This window comes from Fukomys damarensis, unplaced genomic scaffold, assembly GCF_012274545.1.
Source record: "Fukomys damarensis isolate Sample0158 unplaced genomic scaffold, DMR_v1.0_HiC HiC_scaffold_3, whole genome shotgun sequence".
NCBI classification, from domain to species: domain Eukaryota; kingdom Metazoa; phylum Chordata; class Mammalia; order Rodentia; family Bathyergidae; genus Fukomys; species Fukomys damarensis.
In genome coordinates, this window is record NW_022900915.1 from 46,848,630 (window position 1) to 46,872,499 (window position 23,870).

General features: G+C 42.5%; 1 protein-coding gene and 2 pseudogenes across 1 annotated transcript; all 3 read right to left on the reverse strand.

Moving 5' to 3' along the window:
• Positions 1-1,547: 1,547 nt before the first annotated feature.
• Positions 1,548-2,494, reverse strand: LOC104859220 (annotated as a pseudogene).
• Positions 2,495-8,603: 6,109 nt separating this feature from the next.
• LOC104859221 lies at positions 8,604-9,550 on the reverse strand (annotated as a pseudogene).
• Positions 9,551-18,578: 9,028 nt separating this feature from the next.
• Positions 18,579-19,517, reverse strand: LOC104859222 (olfactory receptor 2T8). Its single transcript, XM_010619745.1, has one exon. It carries the CDS (start codon positions 19,515-19,517, stop codon positions 18,579-18,581), a length of 939 nt encoding a protein of 312 aa, XP_010618047.1.
• Positions 19,518-23,870: the final 4,353 nt, after the last annotated feature.

Consider the following 23,870-nt stretch of genomic DNA (forward strand, 5'->3'; position numbering starts at 1 on the left):
TGCCTTGAGTCCGAGTAAAGAGTAATTGTGTCGGGCCGCATACAAGCTATGCAGTATGTAGTATAGAAGCAACAAAATTCCCCTTATTCCATTTTAGCTTATTATTATGTTATTTACAAAATACTACAACTCCAGCTCTAATAGTTAAATAGCACAACTCCTGTGACAGCATAGTGTCTCAGGCTGGACCGGAGATCAGCCTGTGCTGCTCAGTGGCCACACCAAACTGAAGCTATTGATCTACTCGTGACAAAGTCCACCAGAGGTCTCTGGATGGCATGAACATCACAGACTCACAAAACGGACTCTAAAGTGTGGACCTGGTCGGGTGAAGTGTTTATATGCTGTCTCGTCTCTTCTGCCCTCCTGCCAGGCTCTGCAGAGTGAGCTGCCCACCCGGACTCGCTCCCAGGCTGAGGTCCTTCTGCAGAGCGCACAGCTGGGTCGGAGGAGTGGAGGGGCCGCCTGTGTCTGAGTGAGCAGCTGGACTCGAGCTTAGGGACAGAGACCTCACCTAAGCCAAACCCTCAGCCCGGGTCAGCAGGAGGGGAAGGCACTAGGACAGCAGTGTGCTGTGACCGAAGTTATCTCCTCCGGGAGACACCGTCCGTGTGGGAGAGGGCTTTGGGGAGCTCGGAACGGAGCCTTGGAGGGCAGAGGTAGATGATCTTGCAGTGCGCATCCTGAATAATCCGTTGATAATGTATAACATGACGCTCAACCCGAATCTCATTGTTCGTCTTCCCAAACCTAAGACTTTACCCTCTCATAGTGTTCTTATTAAATGAGCTCCACAGGAATAACTCAGTTAGAGGCAGAAGAACATGCAGGGCATGTCTGTATCTTTCATTAGAATGTTATCAGTGGTTCTCACTACTTATATCATCTTTCGTTTTCCCAAATGATATTACTCATCCTGCCCTAGAGCTGCTAATAAGGATTAAACTGGGTTAATGACACATGGAAGCTATAAACTTGAATTTTCCCTATGCTGATATAAGGACCTCTAGATTTTTCATGTCAAAGCCTACCTCATAAGTTTAGTATCTTCACTAAAATGTAGGCAATATTTCCACATTTAAATTTCGTTGGTCAATCAGCAAAAAGTCAATATATAAAAATAATAATGTAATCTCAATTTGAACTTGTGGATTTACACAGCTGATTGTAAAATTTGCAAAAGCACTCAGATTTAAAACAATGCAGAGAAATATATATGTATGTCCTTGAAAAATGCATGCAATCTTCATGTTCTAACATATTTCTCTTGAATTCTTATACTTACATTAGAACTTCAAACCTTGTTTGTATTACTGCCTCTAAGTGCAGGATGATTGTCGTTCATATATTCAAGGACATATATTATAACATCTATGTCTTCATACACTTTGACAATATGCAACATTATTATGATCAGTCCCCCTTCTCAAACATACATTTTATTTCTCAAACTGGAGTAGCAGAACTGTTATTTCCTTTAGAATAAATTAATAATGAATATCTTATAGGCAATATTATGGATATAAAGAAAATAGAGAACTCAAACATTATTCCTTTCTATTTTTATACAGAAAATTATATTTCAGCATATTTTTCATGGCCAACAGAACATCTTTATTCCTGAAGCTGTAAATGACAGGGTTGAGGGTGGATGTGAAGAGAGTGTAGAATATGGCCAAGAACTTATCCTGGCCTGGAGTGTGGTAGGACTTGGGTCTCATGTATGTGAAAATAAATGGCAGATAATGCATGACTACCACAACCATGTGGAAGGAACAGGTGGAAAAGGACCTTTTCTGAGCCACTGAGTATTTGGTTTGCAAGAACGAATATAGAATTTTGACATAAGATAAAGAGATCATGGAGAATGGGGTGAAGAGGAAAATAGCAAAACCAGCTTCAACCCCTTGTTCATAGTGCGACGTGTCCACACAGGACAAACTCAGCAAGGCTGGGATCTCACAGAAATAGTGATCAATAATCCTAGAGTCACAGAAGGGAAAGTAGAGCACATAGGCTATGTGGACTACGGAGTTGAAGATCCCCACCAGCCAGGCCCCACTGCTATGAGCACAGTGACTCTGTCACTCACCAGCATGGAATAGAGCAGGGGGTGGCAGATGGCCACATAGCGATCATAGGACATGGCAGCCAGCAGAAGGCACTCGCCACCTAGCAGAATAAGAGACAGGAAGATCTGGAATCCACAGTCTGCGAAGGAGATGGTTCTGCTGCCAGACAGGAAGTTGGCGATCATTTTGGGGACGATGTTGGAAATGTGCAAGATGTCCATGAAGGAGAGGTGGCTGAGCAGGAAGTACATTGGGGAGTGGAGCCGGGAGTCCCTCTGGATGAGGAGGATCAGGAGGGCATTTTCTGTGACAGTCAGGATGAAAAGGATGCACAGAGAGGAGAAGACCAGGCTGGTGCAGGAGGAAGAGAACAGTCCCAGAAGGATGAAATCCCTGCTGGAAGTCTGATTCTCAGGGATCATGTTGTATCTTCAGTGTTTATCTTAAAAAAGAATAATCATAGCAAACTAGTTATGTGAAATGAATTGCTATCAATTATGCTAATTATATAAATTAGATATTGACAAAAGTGCAAGGCTGCTTAGTTAAATTACAGTGATAGAAGTAAAGAAGTGGAAAACACCTTTACTTAGGTCTACATAATAAAATGAAAGCTGGTGGTGTGTCTTTTCTAATCAACGCCAAGGATCTCTCAGCCAGGGTTTGCAGTGGGGATGCTATAAAATGTGGAAATTACTACTTGAATATAAGGGCACTGGTGTGTTCCCTGTGCTCCTGTTTCCAGGCAGTCTCAGGTGTGGGTAATTCCTTGTGCTTCTCTCTGATGCCCGTTTAAGGGATTCTGGCCCCACTCTCCCTTGTCGAGGCTCCTGCTCCCCCTCAGTCCCTGGCTTTCCTTTTCCACAGTCTGCTGATCATTTTCCTTCCTCCACACCAACTCTACTCCAACTGGAACAGCGCACAGCAAACTTCTGCCTCATCCATGTTGTCCTGATGAGGCCTTGCTCCCCACTGGGCAGAAATGCTGGGGGGCGACACAGCAAGCCCAGCCTTGTCCGTCTTTCTCAGGAGGGCAACACAGATGCAAGGGAACGTGATTCTCTTTGTATTTTCATTCATACAAAATTTCAGAAAAGAAAAGTTCATTATTTCTAAGACTCATGCTATGAATAAGTAGTAAAATAAAAAAGCTTAGCTTAGCCTGTGTGTGCAATTTGAAATATCAATCATATTTTATCAGAGAAATCAAAGGCCTGTGTCAGTCACAACCAATATACATCTTTGGAAACATATTTTATTTTTGCCTGTTTCATGATGTAAAGAAATTGAATCATTTAAAAATTGTATATATGGTAACAGTTTGAAGGGTGAAATTATAAATTAAAAATGACCCAGTTTCCTCATAATTAATTAATTCGAAGGTTACAACTGTTTTGTACCCGACACAATCTGTCTGGTCTTATGGATGGAATTGCTCTGGACAGTCATGGTTAACTGCTAACCACCGTGCTCTGGCCTGGCTTACGTGCAAATTATCCACCGACTTTACTCCTGGCTTGAAATAACCCTTTGCCTATAAACATGGTTATACCACTGGATTTCCTTCAAAGAGACATGAATCCTACTGCATGTTACACTCTCCACAGATCCTACCTTCCAGTTTTATCATTTCCTTTGTTCAAACTCAAGACTTATGAAGCGCCCTATGTATCTAGGAATTATTTTAACTTATTTAGACTTAAATATGTTCCTCTCTCTTCCTAAGTACTCCAGAATCCAGCCTATTTGTTATGTTTTCATAGAAGATTTGTGTCACTGCACATTCATGTGCTCAGCATTTCTTATCTGGGGCCACATTACTTCATGATTGCATAATTTCCACTGCAATGTGTGAAATGACAAAGATAACCCTGTCAACTCCTCTCTGAAACATTCATTGTGGCAGATGTTTCACAATGGAAACCTGGAAAATATTAACTGTAGTAAGCTTGGTTATATTTTGTACTGAAGTGCAGTGGTGAAAATTTATTTTTAAAAACTTCTACAAACTATCAACCTTAGTGACCCACTTGACATCAATAAAGTTATATTCTGTGAGAAAATTGTAGACACGGACATTTCCTGGGTTGGTGACTGACAGAGTAAAACTGTCCACTGCTGCTTGTAATTCTCTGACCTACACAGGAGCTATTTGGAGAGGCAGATTTGGAACAAGGGATTGGCCTGGATGTAGACCTCACACAATTGTGGAATACTGCCATGGTGTGGAGGGGCACCGTAAATATATAACACTCTGCCTCACCCAGGACTGAGTGTGCTATGTTCTCAATTTATTATATTTAAAAATGGTGGAAAAAGCAATTTATTTACTAATTTTTAAAAGGAAGAATAAGACCCAAAGTTCAGTACAGTGCAGTACTCTGGAATGAATGGATCTGAAATCCACTTATATCAAGTGCCACATCATGTATTGGGAATTAAAATCAGAGTTAGTAACACCACAGCCACACACGCACACACAGAACAGGACTTGGAACTGACCAGCTCTCAGAGACCAGGACTGAACTGTTTTCAGGGATTGCAATATTACCACTGACATTATTACTCTGATATTAGGATTAGTGCTCTTTCTGGATTCTGTAGGTACACATTTGAACAAAATTGCTGACTGAGAGACAGCGTGAGAATATGACTGAATATCAGCCAGTAAAATGCAATGAAATGCTCTTGTGTGGCTCAGAATTGTGCAATGGACTCACACACGCTGAGAACCATTGTGGCCTCTCTGAGGAAGGAGGAGGCAGTGTATCCGGGAGAGGGCCCAGTAAGGTTCTCCCGTGATCACATCCACAGACAGCTGTGAAGGGCAGAGCTGTGCTCCTTGCATTAGAGGTGGTAAGCCATCTGCTCAAACTCACTTTTACCGGCCACTGACAGTTTTCAGTGCTTTGCCCTGTGACTCTTTGGAACACTCTATATCATTTGTGAAACTGTGGTACAGTGTGTTTTCCAGAGAAAAACTAGGGATTTATCCCGAAGTCCCTGAAATGCCCTCCCATCTTCCGAAGTTCCTTGCCAAGGCAAAGGGACACTGGCAGTGGACAGGACCTGGGATGGAGTGTTGGCGCAGCGCTTTCTGCCTTCTCCCAAACAGGGCTCTAGTATGCCCGTCCTCCAGTGGGAAGGCTCTGCCTGGCCCTTGGACTGCTGGGCCTACCAGGGAACACACAAACCAGTGACCCCTGTGAGGCTTGCTTTGGTCTGCAGCAGCCTCCCTCTGGGTCAGGCTGTGGGACAGGCACGGGCTTCCCTCAGGGCTCCGCTGCACTTCCTGTGTTCTCCAGCACTTTCCCTGTGCATCCCCTGCCCCTGCCGACTACGACTCCAACCAACTGCAGTGGACATGCTGAGTGCCCTGGGTTTGCTGTCCTGTCCAGCCTGCCGTATTCGGTCCCATGCTCTCCTGCTAGACACTCATGGGACGTCTCCCTCACAGCGACAGAGGGAATTGTCTCCATCTCCCTGTATCCTGGCAGGGACAGCAGACTGTGGGCCTGGCCCAAGCTGACCCCACCTGCAATGTGACTGGGTCCCCGGGTGACACGACAGTGGGAATTGTCTCCATCTCCTTGTAACCTGGCCGAGACAGCAGACTGTGGGCCTGGCACAAGCTGACCCCACCTGCAATGTGACTGGGTCCCCGGGTGACATCGATGCATCCCAGCTGAGGTGCGTCTGCCCAGTCAGTGCCCCCGAGGTGAGTGTCACCACCACGAGCAGAGCTCTATCCTGAAACGAAATCCCACCCTGTGTTTATCCTCTGTGCTCCTGCCCTGCATGCCTTGTCATCTCCATGCTCCTCCTCCCTAAGTGCCTCTCCCGCCCAAGTCTCCCCTCCTCTGGCTTTCCTGTGTGGCCCTGATGGCTGGAAACACCTCCACTTCCCTGTCAGGCACACAGCACCCAGGAGGCCTCACTCCCCCCCGCATCACACCTTACATTCTCAGCACTCTGCAGAGGCAGGACTCTGACCCCATTCAGCTTTGGGCACCTCCTGCACTGGTGGGAACCGCAGACACAGACCTTTCTCCTGCCATGGCCTTGATTTTCCCTGCAGGGCAAAGAGGATCCGGGCTCCTAAAGTGGATTTGTGTCATCCCAACGGGAGAAGCCCCCAGAGACTCTGACCCAGATGGCTGGAGCCACCAGGCCATTTCTGCTGTCCAAGGGGCACCACAGCCCTCTGGGGCTCTCAAATCATCCCTCGCCTCTAGTGCTCACCTAAAAGCCACTTCTCAGTTTACTGATGGAAATACATTTACAATCCATATTTGGCCTTCATAGGACACAAGTTGATAGGAAAAAGGCTGGCACACCCAAGCATCACACATAGTTGTGTTTTGTGAATGCAACAGCGCAGGTATAATTATTAAACAAAGACGCTTCACACAATATAGTTTTATTGTCCATGGTTTTATTCTGTACATTACTCCTGTAAACCTGTATACCTCTTTGTCATAAAATTTCCTACCTAATTCTTGCATCATACAGTGCACAGAACCAAATTCTCTCTGCTCATGCACTGGGGATTTTGAAAGTATGTCCTTGATGGAGGAGAAGATAGCAATAGTCCAGCAGTTTGGAGAAGGTGGGGGATGTGCATGTGGTGATTAGAAGATATTCAACTTTTCTTTGTTTTTGCCTACAAGGCAAAGGTGCAGCAATGAGACATTAAACCAAAGAAGGCTAAAAATAGTACTTCTTCATTTGCTGTTTTCAATGAAGGCCAGCAAGAATAAGATGAATTCAATCAAGAGTTAGCAGACAATAGGACATAAGCGCCACAGAAAAAGATATATCTCTTGCCATGTGCCACACGTGTTTCCCACCACGCATTATAACTCAACACACTGAGAGTCTGGGCTTCTGTGTGACAGGTTTATGCAATGCACAGTACTCACTAGAAGGGGAAAGGTCCTGTGAACTCCTCTTCCTAGACCCAATCTGAGATTAACTGTGATGTCAGGATGGGGCAGGAAAGGAGTACGGAAGTGTATATGTGGGGAAGGGCACTGAGTCATTAGCTGTGGGGGGAGGTCAGGTCTCTGGAATCTGTCATAGAAGATGAGCGTGTTGCTTGTGAATATGATAGAGAGAACTTTTGTAAATGATCTAAAAACCTATGAAATTTTAGAAATGTATGTGTAATAATCACTACCTTGTGCTTCTGTAATTTCCTTTGCTTTTCTTGTTTAACAAAACTCTTCAGATCACACCATCCAAGCTTGAAGGCATGTAGTCCCCATTATAACTGACAAATTCCTGAGGTGCTATGCTGCATCCCAGGATGAGACCAAGTGTTCAGGCTAAGATAGCAGTTCCTGAATTATAACACTCGCTGTAAACTATACAGCTGTAAAAACTTCAAGATGAAAAAATAATTGTTAACTCTGATTTTCTAACCTTGGATACTCTCATTTTATGTGCTATCATAGATGGTTAGATGAATTTTATGGTAAACTCCCTAAATATAAAGAATTGTTACCTCTGAGTTAAAGTTAACTGTCTTGCAACCAGGATTTGTTCATCAGTAATATAAACTGAGAAAATAAACATAACCACCTGAATGGAATCATAGCTGTAAAACCCTCAAAAAGGAGACGCTGCAACCCAAAGAGGGGGTCAATCATTGACACTGCTGTTAGCACGATCACTGGGAAAAATAAACTTTTATTATTTAATCCCATTTTGCTACTCTGTGTGTATCATTTACCAGTTCCTTCTATTAAAAATGCTTGGTCAAATACACACCTAGGCTCATAAGAGCAGAATATACTCAGGACATCTAAATGCAAAGCAAACTGTCCTTCCCTAGTTGAATCTGTAAATATAATATTTTATGTGTTTAAAGAAGTATTAATCAAACTTAAAAAGAGTTGCTAGGAATAAAACTAGATTTAATAGTACTATTCCTTGTATAGAAAATTTAAATTTTCATTACTGTCTTCTAGAAAATTATTGTCATATATATTATAAGTAATACAAATTGTATGATTTATTACAAGTTATCTACAAAATAATGAATGATGAGATCTGAGTGCATTTTCCATATATGATGAAAATGCACACAAGGAAATCATTCATATTTAAAAGGGATGGGGAATTAGCTCAGTGGCAACGTGCCTGCCTCACAAGCCAAAGGTTGTAAGTTTGATCCCAGTAATAAAAAAAAGTAAGAATTCGTATTTCACATATGATTTTGTGTGAGTGATTTTTCAAACATGATTCCTTGAAGATCTTATAAATTTAGGTCAAGCTAGTTGGAAGCTACCTTTTGTGCTAAGTACATCAGAATTAGTAACAGAGAAGGATAAGTACATTTTTAGAAGTTTGCATTTACAAAAACAACATATTTCTTACTGAGTTTTTGTCAGCAAGTTTCTAAACAACTCATTTATTTTGAAACCAAGAAAGAAGTTTTGATTGTCTTTCCTACTATACATGGTGAACGTCCTGGAGTAACAAGATATGAGAAAATGAGAAAAACCAAAGTAGACACCTATGTCCCATTCATTTGTTAGCAATGGGAATATGTTTTACCATGTTACTGATGGCCTGCAGAACATCTTTATTCCTGAAGCTGTAGATGACAGGGTTGAGGGTGGGTGTGAGAATGGTGTAGAATATGGCCAAGAACTTATCCTGGCCTGGAGTGTGGTAGGACTTGGATTGGGTCTCATGTATGTGAAAATAGATGGCCCATAGAACATGACAACCACAACCATGTGGAAGGAACAGGTGGAAAAGGACTTTTTCCGGGCCTCTGAGGATTTGATTTGCAACACAGTGTACAAAATTTTGACATAAGATACAGAGATCAGGGAGAAAGGGATCAACAGGAAAATGATGCCACTTACATCAACCCCTTGTTCATAGTGCGACGTGTCCACACAGGACAACTTCAGCATGGCGGGAACTTCACAGAAGAAATGATCAATAGCCCTTGAGTGACAAAAGGGCAAGTGGAACAAGTAGGCTGTATGGACTATAGAGTTGAGAGTCCCCACCAGCCAGGCCCCCACTGCCATGAGCAAACAGACTGTGTCACTCATCAGCATGGCATAGTGCAGGGGGTGGCAGATGGCCACATAGCGATCATAGGACATGGCAGCCAGCAGAAGGCACTCGCCACCCAGCAGGATGACAGAGATGAAGAGCTGTAATCCACAGCCTGCAAAGGAGATAGTTCTGCTGCCAGACAGGAAGTTGGTAATCATTTTGGGGACGATGTTGGAAATGTTCAAGATGTCCATGAAGGAGAGGTGGCTGATCATGAAGTACATTGGGGAGTGGAGGTGGGAGTCCCTGCGGATGAGGAGGATCAGGAGGGCATTTTCTGTGACAGTCAGGATGAAAAGGATGCACAGAGAGGAGAAGAAGACCAGGCTGGTGCGGGAGGAAGAGAACAGTCCCAGAAGGATGAAATCCCTGCTGGAGGTGTGATTCTCAGGGCTCATGCTGCATTTCTGTGTTTTATCTAAAGATAAAATATAAAGATGAAAAGTTGATAAATCCCAAAATTGTTCCCATGAAATTCTGTAGAAAAATGAGTATTGCTGAAGTGTTTTACACTAGTATCAATAGTCTAAAAGAGAGTTTCATGAATGCCAAGCTTTACAGGATGGGCACTCATGGGCATCAGTCACTTGGGAGAGTGAGGAGGTGGAATCTGCCCTGGGCTCTGCATGGAGACTCAAGGTCGTGGTGAATTCTGGGAACTTTGCTCTGCTTGTCTCTCCAGTGTGGCCTGTAGTGGGCCCTCCCTGCACACCTGTGAAAGCCTGGAACCCTCACCTTCCTAGTCCTCCATCCCTTCTCCATTTCACATTTTGCCTGTTTCATCCCACCTTCCGTCATGTTAAATAATAAACACGCGTGAGCCTACCCTTTACTGTCATTCTCCCACCCACACTTATAGAATATCTTTGCCCCATTCACTGGTGGAAGCCAAGTGACTGAAGTGTCGCCTGGTTCCTAAGCGTTGTTCTGTGTTATCTGTGCAATTAATGAAAAGAATGAGTTGATCAGACCAAGGAGGTTTTCTCTGGAGCCTGTGGTATGGAGAGTACTACTGCTGTCCCCATGCTCTGATCCTACTATCAGAGTGAATAACATCTTTCCTGATTTGTTCACCTGTCTATGCACATATGTGCACTGTATGCAAGATCTAGCTCAGTGCTGCAGACACAGATATGCATGTATGCCAGTGTGGTGATTGTGCCTCTCAAGAAGGTATCTAGAAGGGTAAGTAACTGGGCCAAATGGAACTTCTATTTTCAGTGTTTTACAGAACCAAGCATTGAACGTCATAGAGGTTGTACTATCTCACATTCCACTAATGGTGCAGGGCTGTTCATTTAAAAGAATAATTACCTTGAAGCATTAAAATGTAAGTAGATGCAACTTGAGAACAACATTAAGGGAAATAAGTCAGACACATAAGCTTAAGTATCTGTGGTCTCTCTTATATGAGAAAAAATATATATGCGAAGACAGAAGAGACAAAATAGAAACCAGATAAAAGGAAGTAGAAAGAAGTTCAAATAATTCCCCAAATTATCTATTCCATCGTTTGAAAAATACTTTATATGGAAATTTATTTCATTTATATTATGAATTACTTTTAATTTAGCAAAAAGAAAGTTTTCATTTTATCTGTTATGTTTTGTGAGACAGAATCTTATTTGTCAATGTCTTATATTCTAAAGAACTACATTGCAGATTATTATACATGGTGTTTTACCTATTGTTTTTCTCTTATTTTGCTATGAAATTTTGTTTTATTTTCTTCACAAAATAAATTTTTAAAAATTGAGCACGTAAATATATATTGAGGAGAAGGAGCTGAATTTTGTTCAAATCAAAACTTTTAGGAATTTAAATGTAGAAATTCTAAGAAATTGAAAGTGCTAAGTGATAAAATGTTTTAAAATGTTTACTGTGTTAAATAAAATGTTTGTATATAAGTAATCATGTGAATTTAATCAAAATATCAGTACATCTTAAAGAAAAGAAAATATTTTAATTTTTTTCTTTTTTTTTCTATAGAAACAAATTATTCTGCATTAATTTTTTCTGTGGGGAATCCTTCCTGTTACTCATGCTTGCATACTGGTTCGTTAAACGTCCGACTTCAATTTTTCACACCTTCAGTGTCTATGATGTCTGCCTTTATACATATTTACATGCATGTATATATTCACAGAAAATGATTGAATATAAAATACGCTAATCTAGAGAACTGTCCTTCAGTATCTGTTCTGATCAGCAAAATTAATAACAAATATTGGACACTTTTTTACAGTGATTCACGAATTTGGATATAATCAATTTCAATTTCGCTGTTTCTGAATTGGATGTGCAGTTTATGTTGCTGAAATGCACAAATGCCTCGGGTGCTTTGCTGTATTTAAGGTGTGTACCTGGGATTCTTCCTTGCGAACCTCAGCCCTGTTTTGTCCTGCATGTGAGCCGAGGCTTGCACTGGGCTTCAGGGTCCGGAGAGCAGCGTCTGAGTGAGGTGCAGACTGGAGCAAGTGCCCGGCCTCTGACCCCCGCTCCGGCCGTGGGATCAGGGACACACGTGGGATGTGAGCAGCACTGTGCCTCGTGTAACCCGGTGACCACAAGCGGATTTTCAAAATGGGTGGCTTTGGCTGACAACACTAAGTCAGCAGTGTTTACTCACAGTTGCTAACTTTCCCTCACTTACTCGAGCCATATTACCCTCCTGGTTTTTCTTTGTCAGTAAATTATTTACTTCATTGCAGTCCTTCCAGGTGCCTTTAGCAATGATTTCCCAACAGTTACAGAATCCCTGGCCCATAGTGAGGCCCATTAGATGCTTATTATCATTAACGTCTTCCACTTCGGCCCTTTACACAATTTGATATTTTTATAGCGTTCATGTTTTCTATACAACTATATCTGTGTGTTCTTGTCGTTGAAAACAATCCGTAAGTTATTTCTTACTGCCCTCGGGATCTTGTGCCATCACACGCATGCTTCTGTGGGGCATCTGAAGTCCCCTCCGACGTGTTTCACACTTTGCATAGTCTCTACGGCTCTTCAGTGTTCCCCACTGCGGTAGAAGTATTAAATTGTACCCCCTGTGCCAGCCAAGAGTTTCTGAGCTTTGGGTAAAATCCACACCGGAATCCAAGTGCAGCGCTTGCCAGTGTGACTCTTACCCCTGAGAAAAGCACTGCCATATAACATGTGCGGAACTCTTCCCAAGGAAATTGTTTCCCCGTCCGGGTCCAAATGTGGCTTGTTACTAGCACTGATGGTGGAACGTGGCTGAAACACACACCTCCCATCCGTGTCTTCTCCATAAGATTTGGGGCCAATCAGAGAAAGTGCTTTCCCATTGTATCCTTAACCCTTTGAAAAATTCTTTGAATTCATGGTCTGTGAGAAGTTCTTATAGCTCTGAAAAGTCTCTCCATGTCTTTATATTTAAATAAGGTTTTACAGATAGGAAGAGACACTAGGTTCAGTCTAAAGTGATACCAGCATACGTTAATTTATTTCATGAAAATTGCCATTTTACCTTTGGGAAATAAACCTCTGACTGAGGAGTAAGAATTATACATCAGAGAACAACAATGTACTATTTTCAAATGCTTTTTTTGAGCCAATAGCACAATTCCTCAGCTAGACACTGTTATTACATCTATTATACCTCATTCCACGTGGACGACTTCCAACAAAGCCATGACTTTATTCCACACTGTTATGGCAACTCAGAGGTTTACTTCTGTTTCTCATGTCATGTTGCAGTGTATGTGAAAGAAGTTCAGTACCTTTAACAAGCTTTTCAAATCAGTTGGTCACAATGCAGTAAGTACGACGCTTGAAATTTTTATGAAAGATCTTATAATGTTGTTAAGCAGCATTACGTTGATCCATGTAGACCATTTCACAGGAAGACAGTTTAATACAATGAAATGTAGCGGCGCACAATCATTTTATCTATGTACATACTATGGCTTTTAAATGTACGTATGTGGTTATTACGGTATTTATATTAAAGAGGCAGAAAAAGACAGAGATAGAGAGACCTAGACAGAGAGACAGGGACAGAGTGAGGAGAGCAAAAAGGAGGTTATTTGTGCTCGAGAAAGAGAGGGAGAGGGAAACAGGAAGAGGCAGAGGGAGGACAGAGGGAGCGGGTGTGACTTAGGCCCTCTCCCTGCTCAGCCCAGCTCCTCAGCTGGTTTGTTCTGCCAGCCTCACTGTTTGACCCAGGTGGATGAAATGACCCAGGATGCTACCTCTCTGTTCCTCTTAGGGAAGCAAACTGTCCCTGGCCAGGACTGGGCACAGGCTCCATTAACCGTCAGCCCACTGGGAATCGAGTCCTAGCTGTGGACACAGCCACTCCCTCACATCCTAGTGCACCCCTCAGTCATGGGCTGCACACACCCTGACTCTATCAATTCGGTAGTCATGTGAGTGCTTAAATTCGTCCACAAATTTATTAACCGAGCGATAATCAGAAAATTTTATTAGAGATATCTACTATGGTTAAATCACATAACATACACTTTTAGTAAGGGGCCCTGTTCACTAATATTGTTTCAACTGCACAGTAAAAATGTTCATTTGTTTTTGTAGGATCACAGGATAATTTCTTTAAAAAATTTTTACTGTAAGTCAAGCAAAAGACAAAATAGCATAAAATTGACTTTTGTAAATGATTTGCATCAAAAATGTCATATAGGAAATTTCTGGAACATAGTACATTTACCGAATATTGTAAATTATACAAGATTGTACTTTTGTGAATTTTCAGTAAACATTCTCTATCAGTAAACTATGTGGCACAATCATTGCAACTTCTGCCATAAAACTTTCACATATGAGATTTAGTGGGAAAGTCAGCAAATGACCAAAACACTTACTTTTAGTAGTAATGCATTCAGCAGCACTGCAGACTCAGGAGAGAATCAGAAATCATACCCTGAATGGACACATTATGTGCAAATAAGGCCAGTTATTTTTAAGTACTTGATATCAAATATTGTGTAATAGATATGACCAGGGTCTAGCCTGGGAAATGGAGAATCATTCCCCCAAGGATTATTTTTAAAAATTAAAAATTATCCATTTCTTAGTTTTTGATAAAAGATAAATGAGCACCTTATATACATCATGATATACAGAAAACATTTTGCCTTCTCTCTCCACAAAATACCTATCAGTAACAAATTACACCTGAAAAGAATTTCTATTAAACAGCCACAAACAATCCTCCCTTACACCCAGGAGGCAGCAGGCTCTGCCTGAGGGCTACTCTCAGGAAGAGACAGAGGTAGCACCAAATTCCGGGGGGACCCCACCCTACACAGTGAGCCTGGAACAGAGTTGCACAGCACCCTGCTGGTGCTGCCAGTCCTTTTGCAGCTGCCCTGCTTGGCCTCTTATCTCTGAGTTCTCAGAGCGTGGAATTAAGCCTTTGTGTAACAGAAAGAGGAGGGAGAAGAGGAAGGAGGAAACAAGATAGGAAGACTGGGAAAGGAGACTCAGGCTGGACCCAATAAACCCAGGTAATGCAAGTGTAACTCAGTGGGTGGACAGGAAGTACCTTCTGCAGGGCTTCAGCAAGAGGGGACATCATGGTTCCCTGTAATTTTCTGCCACCTCTACTGCTCTGACCAGGCATCCAGGTCTTCAGGAACAGCAGCACACAGCCCCGCACAGCTGCCCTGGCCCTATCGTCCACTGTGACTTCTCCAGCAGGCTCCATGCAGCATGGACCCTGGCTGTGTCCACATTGCCCTTCCAGGGCCCAGAACTTCAGATGTCTGCATCCTGAGCCCCGTCACTGCTGCTGTCTGAGCGTCCCCAGGAGTGGAGAACCTCGGGGACATGTGCTGAGACCAAGGCTGGGGACAGGGGATCAGGGGCTTGGGAGCAGCAGGGGAGGGAGGAGGACAGATCCCCTTGCTGAGGTCCCCTGGGCTGTGACTTCTTGGGACAGCACTGCCACCTCTGCCTAGGGCAGCAGGAGCAGAGGGACTCAGGCTGTCCTGAGAAAGAGCTGGAAATTGGCTTCAGCGTTGGTCCCTGGGAGCCCACAGGAATCTGGTTGTCACAGGGTAAGGGGACGGAGCCTGGCTCAGCCTGGGCTGAAATGATTAAGATCGGGAAGAAGCATCTGTTCTCCAGGACATACATAAATAAAACTACTTCCCTTTACACTTCTGCATCCTGTCCTCCTCCTCCTCCTCATTTTTATAACAAACTTTGCTTTAATGGATATCTAAATTCTGTGACATATTTCGGCCAAGTTGTTTCTGTTCACAAGTATTGATTGTAAAAACTAATAATTTAAAACTGCCTAAAACACCCAAAGAACCAATGGTCCACGAAGCATTCTTTCCTTCTGCAGGTTTTCTCATCATTAACCAGTCTTTCACCTTTACCCTTAAATGGCCAATAGGAGAAACAGCTCTGAGACCCATCTTCAGCCTCTGGTTAAGCCTAGGGTGGCAGGGTCTAGGGATAATACGCCTATAGCTTTGAGAGTTTTCTGGGAGACTTGGTGACCGGCCCAGCTCCCCAGCCTCCTGTCCATGGTTTCATGCCACCCATGGACAGTTTCATGTTGCAAACAGGAAAAGACCCGGAGGAGGAGACTCAGAGAAGCCCCCCACCACGGGCTGGCCTGGAATCCTGTCAATGAAGCAGCATCAACAGATTTCAAGACGCTGGGGCCCAGACCAGGGATCAGCCTTTTCTCCCAGCTCAGCAGACTTCCAAGCGGTCTGAACCGTTGTGCCAATCCACCACGGGCCCAGCCGGCACCGACCTGGCCCAGACACTCAGGGTGATCCCGGAGCAGGGAAAGCAGCTGTTTCCATGGCTGGGTCATTTTGTTGTCACCAGCAACGTCGCCAAGAAGAACATCTCTGACCGAGGTATCCCTGAGCGGACGCCCACGCTGTTCCCAGGCAGAGCTTCCCTCGAGCTTCATGGTACGCGCAGCAGACTTTATTCAGCTGTGACGCTGACTGGGGCAGAGGTGCCCGCAGTGAGCTTTACAGGGGGAACACTGGGGCAGAGGTGCCCGCCATGTCAAGGGTGACAGCCCGGTCTCCACGGGGCCCAAGGGCCCGGTACTGACACCCCCAGCGTTGTAGACATCCTGGAGGGGCAGCCGCAGAGGCCTGTCGGCTGGGCGAGTGGGTGGCCGGGGCAGTCCAGAGCTTCAGGCGGTGTGGTGCCTCTGCCATTGCACCTCTAGGACGACCTTCCCTCCCTCGAACCTGCATGTGAGCAGGTGCTCAGCAGGCTGTCACCTTTCCCACCAGAGCTCCAGGTCAGGGCTCTAACCAGTTTTCATCAGAATTAACAATGCGTGTCGAAGCCATTCGTGAAACACCCCCCGCAGACATGGACCCGGCGTTCGACATTGACCCATCTTGCACACGGACTCGAACAGTTCCGGAGTGAGGACGAAACCCCACCCAGAGGCACAGGGTGGTGCGACCCGGCTGCGCTTCTGGAACAACCAGGACCCCAGCGCGGTCTCTGGTCTGCGTTTCCTGACAGCGTCTGACCAGACTCTTCTAGGCTTTCTACCCCAGGAGAGCGGAGCGATGCCATCATCGCTGTGAGGGAAGGGAGACGGAAAGGGGCTCAGAGCAGCTGCAGAGGAGGTTTGGCAGAGGAATGACTCGATTCGTCTTCAAATGTCTCATTTTTAATCCCTTTGCTTTGCGCTTAGAATGTTAATAAATACAGATTTAAGAAGATATAAAAGGAACCTATGACCATAATCGTTTTCCTTGTAAAATCTACAGTCTCTTAAAAGTATCGTTTATTGCTTAAAAATGATTATACTTGTTCAATAATTTGCTAAGGAAAGATAAGAAAGATTCCCTGAACATCTGAGCCCCCATTTTTCTGCTTTTAAATCCTTTCATATTTCAGGCAAAAATACTTCTCATGTGAAAAGGTCTCAGATACTCAGGGACATCATTTCCCCATGCAGGAACATTATGTTTGACACATTACAGCTAAAATGAAGACACTGATCTTCTGGAGCTGAATGTGGAGGGTGGGAGAGACAGTTCATGTATCATCACAGTCGTTAAGATCACTAAGTTAATTCAATGAACTAGAACGGATAGGTCAGGACACCCTTGATCATGCCAAGTAACCAAGACTATACCTGTATTTGAAAACATGTGAATAGTCTTATTAAGTCATTTATTTTCTGATATTGAATGAATAGCTGCATTTGCTTTTGAAGCATCTATAGACCACATTTTCAAAAATCAACATACTTCCCAGAACAATGCATAAAAATAGGCAGTGAGGTAACTTTTAAATCCTTACTAATATTCCTTTTGGGAAATTCAAATGGAAAACAACCTAAGTTACTAGAAACTCATATAAATCAGCTTAACTGAGGAGTTTGCTAATATCAGAGAAATTAGCATTTGTGTTCACTCATGGCCAGAGTCCAAAATTAAACAAACACTTTCAAAATAGTTCACCAAAACTTCTTTATATATGCACCAAAAAATGAACGTATCACACAAGAGAGGCTTGCAGGAGCATCCGTCATAACGGATCCAAGCCAAAAGTAGGACCGATATCCTCTAGCCAAACAATGGGCTCTCACTCAGTAATACAGCACACTGACCAGGGAGTACTGCAAGGCCACCCAGCAGTGCCAACTGACAACAGGAGGAAAACGTGGGCTGTACTGTAAAACTCATGATGCTTACCGAAGAAAAGTCAACATACGGTAAAGATCTACTGTTTGATTGCATTAATATGGAATTTTGAAAGAGCCTACTGAAGAACACAGGTGGAAGTCAGACAGTGGCTTTGTGCTGGGTATGGGTTTGCACTGGCCCAAGATTGGAAGACCACTCTGAGGAGATGGAAGTGGTGTCTCTGATTGTGTGAGTGTGTGTGAGTGTGTGAGTGTGTTCCAAGGGCAGGCACTTGTTGAACTGGTAGAAGGGAAAACTCAGATATGTCCATTGAACTGTGTGCAAATTATACCTTCATTTATATAAATGATAATAATCAGTCCTCAAAATTGCTATACTTTTGATTTTAACAGAAATATATTGTCTGAATTGACATGAAAATTTATATCAGATTTATGATGCATAGTTTTGCCAAAGCACAAGTTGATGTGGTAGTGAAACCACAGTAAATAAATCCAAACCCAAAAGATGCCTCCAAACTGCAAAGCAAATATCAAAAAAATGGATATATAGGGCCTAGGGATTTAGCTCAGTAGTTCTGCTGCCTGACTCACAAGTGGAAGGTCCCAAGATTGATCCCTGGTACCAAATATAAATAGATAAATAAACCAACATATACTTAAATGTGTGTGCATTTGTGTGTACGTATGTGTGTGTGTGTGCATGCACACACATGCATGCTTTCTCTGTGATGTGAAAAAAACCCAAACATGCTTTATTCAGCCTTTGATGTTTTAACAAATAAACACTGTCAGTTACTCTTTAAGGCAGCACACCGGCTCAGACACTTCCTCAGGGCTCCCTTGACTTCATTGTTCCTCAGACTGTATATCACGGGGTTCAGCATAGGGGTGAAGATGGTATAGAAGGCAGACACCACCTTATCGTGTTTAGCTAATCTGTAGGATTTGGGTCTCATGTAGATGAAGATGGCAGCACCATAATACAGGACCACCACGGCCAAATGGGAGGAGCAGGTGGCAAAGGCCTTCTTGCGGGCTTCTGTGGAGCGCATGTGCAGGACAGCAGAGAGGAGGAGGCTGTAGGACGTCAGGATGAGGGACAAGGGGATGAGCAGCATCAGCACGCAGCAGATGTACATGACGTACTCAAAGGCGGAGGTGTCACTGCAGGCCAAGCGCACCAGCGTGGGGGCCTCACAGAAGAAATGGTCGATCTCGTGCCTGTTGCAGAAGGGGAAGCTCAGGGAAACAGCAGCCTGCATGACTCCATCAGCTGTCCCCAGAAGCCAGGACCCCAAAGCCATTCTCAGACACAAGGGCCAGCTCATGAGGGTGGCATACCGCAGCGGGTGGCACACAGCCACATAGCGGTCATAGGACATGGCAGCTAGGAGGAAGCACTCTGCACCACCAGTTGTCTGGAAGAAGAAGATCTGCAGCCCACAGCCCACTGCAGAGATAGACTTCCTTCCTGTCAAGTAGGCAGCCGCCATCTTGGGCACGATGGTGGAGATGAGCACAGTGTCCATGAGGGAGAGCTGGCTCAGCAGGAAGTACATGGGTGTGTGCAGCAGGGGGTCCTGGTGAATCAGGAGCACCATGAGGCCATTGCCAAGGAGGGAAAAGATCGTAACTGCTAGGACAACCCCAAAGAGACTGTGCTGGGCTGTGGTGTGGTCGAAGAGTCCTAAGAGAATGAAATCTGAGGTCGTGTTCCCATTGTCCATAACTGTAGATATGACTGCGTACATGGAAAAGAGGAGAGCTGTAAGCCTTCAATGCTTTATGTGAAGTACATATTCCTAGAAATTTAGGTGGCTAAAAAGTATGAAACACATTTTAGATTTTCCATCCGACACTTTCAAAAAGCATAAACATATGTCTAACATTTCTACTTTTTTATACACTCAAAGTTCATATACTAATAAAGTTACAGTTTGAGCATTGCTTAATTGGTGTAACATATCCAAATTCTTTTATGTTGAGGTTCCCATGTATATGTGATCTTATATTACCTGAAATCACATTAAGGGTTCACAAAGAAAAGATGACACAAATAATTTCTCTCTGATATTTTGGTTGTATTACATCCTATATTTCTTTAGATTTCAAAACTGAATTAAGTCAGCATTTTCATTTCCTGAAAGCTTCAAGGTATGTGCTTGATAGTGAAGAATACCCATAGGTAATATATCAAAGTATTTTCAACCTAACAATACCAGGTCATTTTCTCTGTCATTTATACTCCCAAAGTCCATTTTCTTCCTAAATTGGGTCACATTCTTGAATCTAGAAACTCAAAGACAGTGTATCTGTCAGCTTTCAGAGTGCTGGACCACATGCCTGACACACACAACTTAGAGGAGGGATTGTCACATTTGGCTGACAACATCAGATGCTTACTTCACAGCTGGCTGGCTCCAGGTAAGAAACATATTAGCTGAAGTGCAAAGTGAAGGAAATCTCTTAGGTCCCTGTAGCTGGAAACCAGAGTAGGGGAAGAGCACTGGGAAGCCTCACCGATCTGCCCAGATGCATGGAACCCTGGGCAGATCTCAAAGTCAAGCAACGTTACCACCCACACTATCCTTCACTCCAAGAGTCTGCAGAGGAGAATAGGTTTGTTTGGAGTTAGCACTGCACTTAGTTCCACTATACAGAATGCTACACTTAAAAGTGTGTTTTTATTTTGCAATTACAAATATAATGCTAATGCTCACTTTCATTAATTCTTCAAAGGAATTATTCTAGATGAATACTCTAGGAGTACAGGGGGCTTTGCTGGCTCTCAGCTATGCTACACTGAGGAAGGGCTTAGCCCTCTGGAGTCTCCTTTCCCAGCGGGCTCAGGAGTCTTCTCTAGTGCTACCTGTCTCATGGTTGAAGCCTTTTGAACTTGAAACCAGTTTTAAAATCTTACTGAACTGCAGTAAATGTAGGAGATTGAGAACATTTCTGAAATTCATTTTTGCACTATTTACCATGTTTAGTGTACATATCACATTAAGTATATCTACGCATTAGTTCGAGCTTCAGCAATATCTATACCCAAAACCCTCTTCATTTCTCCAATCTGAATACCCATAACATTTAAGCAGAACTATCCTGCACCCAACCACTGGCAACTAAAAAACTCTTTTTTCATTGTAAATTTGACTAGTCTTTGAAAAAAAGTTTACTGCCATAAATACAGATTAGAAAAATTTCTTTGGCTTCTAACACTTTTTGTTACAGAGGTATACAAATTTTTACATCTTTCTTCTTCATCACACACAGATGCGTGCTGGGAAGGGACACACTTAGGTCAGTTCTTTCCTTCCCATAAAAACCACAAATTGATAATCAGGCCTATAACTTCCCCCAATGTTCTTGCAAACCCATCATCAAAATTTGACATTAAATCTGTAAATTCATTTACCTATAAACTGACATGAGCAATCGATACTTTCTCTGATAATAAGATGGAATCAGGCAATGGCTAATGGGACAATATTGACGGAGATCCTAAGACCCGGCCCAGCTCACCTGTCAGCTCTACGGAGGGTGAGATGGTGCCAGAGAGGATGCTCGCTGTCCATGTGAGAAGGAAGTCATGTGACTGTGGGTCTCTGGAGTTCCAGATTCACAAGCAAAGACTAAATGTCAAGAGGTTGATGTGACCCAGGAGGACCTGCAGGTCCTGATGAATCGCGTCTGTGCAGGATGCCTTCTGGCTGAGGCCAGAGAGATCTCATCAGTTTCTCAAGAGACCTCTGCAGGCGCTGGCTGCCTGCCAGCCCCTGCTACAACATCAAGCAGCAGACCTGAGAGGTGTCCGGGGATGTCAGATGTCCAGGCATTTTGAATATCACAGTATCTCAGTATTCTTTACACATGGTCCAGAAACGTTTGATAAGGGAAAATAAACACAGTCACTGCAAGCAAAAATAAAGTGCAAATAAATGCCCTTCCATGGGAACTATAATTTTCAAAATACATTAATAAGCATAGTAAGAATATTCTAGCATTATTTTCTAAATTCAGTAAGACAAAAAAGCTAACAGTATGCTGTTGATTTCCACTTTTGTCACAACTAGCAATTAAAAATGAGTTTTATGATATCATTTAACTATTATTTTCTTGGATTTAAGTTGAGAAAATCAAAGCTGCATTAAACGCATCTATTTATTTGTTTGTTTGTTTGTTTGTTTGTTTTTGTGTTACTGGGGATCGAACTCAAGTCCTTGAGCTCGCGAGGCAAGCTCTGGAACCACTGAGCTAAATCCCCAGCCCAAAATGCATCTGTATGCATTTCCATTTTATTGTCATACACTGTGACTGCATGTGTCTGTGATGAAATCTATGATAATGACAACAGCAAAAGCAGGCTGTAATCTTTACTGCTTAACCCTCCGATTGGTTCCATCTAGGCATGCATTCCGTGGTTGCTATTGGATTTCTGTGATTTGCATTACAGCTTTTCCTTTATTGTTTCTAATGGCATTGTCTAATTGCCCTGGCTAATGTTTAGAGAACTATATTAAACATCAATGGTGACAGCTGATTTTGGAGAAACATTTTCAGCATCTCTCTATTTACATGAAGTTGGCAATTCTTTTGTCATAAATGACCTTTATCAAGTTGAGATAAAGATCTCCTGTTCTAATTTTCTTTAGTGTTTTATCATAAATGGATATTATATTTTGTAAAAGGCTTTTTTGAACTATTGAGATGGTCTTGTGATTTTTGTCCTTACTTCTGTTTATGCGGTATGTCACATTTCTCGAGTTGCATATGTCGAACTATCCCTGCATTCTTGCAATTAAACATACTTGGTCACAATGTATGATCTTTTTGATGATTTACTCCATTCTGTTTGGTAGTATTTTACTGAGGTTTTTGCATCTGTGTTCATTGAAGAGATAGGCCTGTAGTTATTTTTGGTTGAGTCCTTTTCTGATTCAGAATCAAGAGTATGCACTGCTTTCCTTTTGATTTCCTTAAGGAGTATGAAAAGTACTGGCATTAGCATTTCTCTGTTATGATCTGGGCTTTTCTTCATTTGGTAGCTTTTAAATTGCTTCTTCAATTTCATTGACTGTTGAAAAGTTATGATTTTTATATCTTTGTTCAGCTCTCATAGTTCATATGTATCTAGGAATTTATCTTTTCTTTTAGAATTTTCCATTTTACTGGAGTACTCTCCAAATAGTTAGCAATAATCTGGATTTCAGCAGAATTCATTATGAGTTCACCATTTTTATTTCTACTGGGTGTTTCTTAAATGGTTAAACTGGGTCTCTTACAGTTAACATATGGTTTGTTTTATTTTTAAATGCAATCTTAACTAAAAAGATATAATCATTGATATTTAGGATTATTACCATTCTGTATTTTCGGAGTCTTATCACTGCATTGTTATTTCTTTAGTAATTTCTTTTTCATTTTTGTCTAACTGGTATGCCCATTACATACACATGTTCCTTTGGGTCTTTGTTTACAGCTTCCTTATCTCTGTCTAGTATTCCTTTAAGTATTTTCTACAGGGCTATGTTAGTGATGATGAATTTTTTTTAATTTCTTTGTCATTGGCAATATTTATTTCTCTGCCAAATTTAAATAGTAATGATCTTTTTAGGATATAGAAATTTTGGTTGAAAAGTGTTTTCTTATATCACTTGCAAACTGTGTTCTCAGATCACCTGGCCTGTAAGACTTATGCTGAGAAATATGCTGCTATTCTTAGAGGTTAGATTTATAAAATACCCGCTATTTTTCTGTGATAGTTTTTAGTATTCTCTCCTTGTTTTGAAATTTTGGAATTTTAATTATGATGTGTCATGGAGAGGCTTGTCTGTGGCCTGGCTGTTTGGGATCTTGTGTGGCTCTTGTATTTGAGCATGGCATTTTTTCTTACATCTGAAAAAGTTTTGTGGTAATTTCAGTGAACATATTTCTATAACTTTTGAGTAAATATGTAATTCTCCTTTATTCTTATAATTCATTTTTTGAGTCATCAAGCAGCTGTTTGATTCAGATCACATAGGTCTTCTGTTTAGGTTATGACTGAGTGCATTGTCTACAGAGTCAGCCTGGTCTTC

Coding starts and splice junctions, on each gene's coding strand:
- LOC104859222 (XM_010619745.1), bottom strand. CDS start 19,517: ATGGACAATGGGAACACGACCTCAGATTTCATTCTCTTAGGACTCTTC.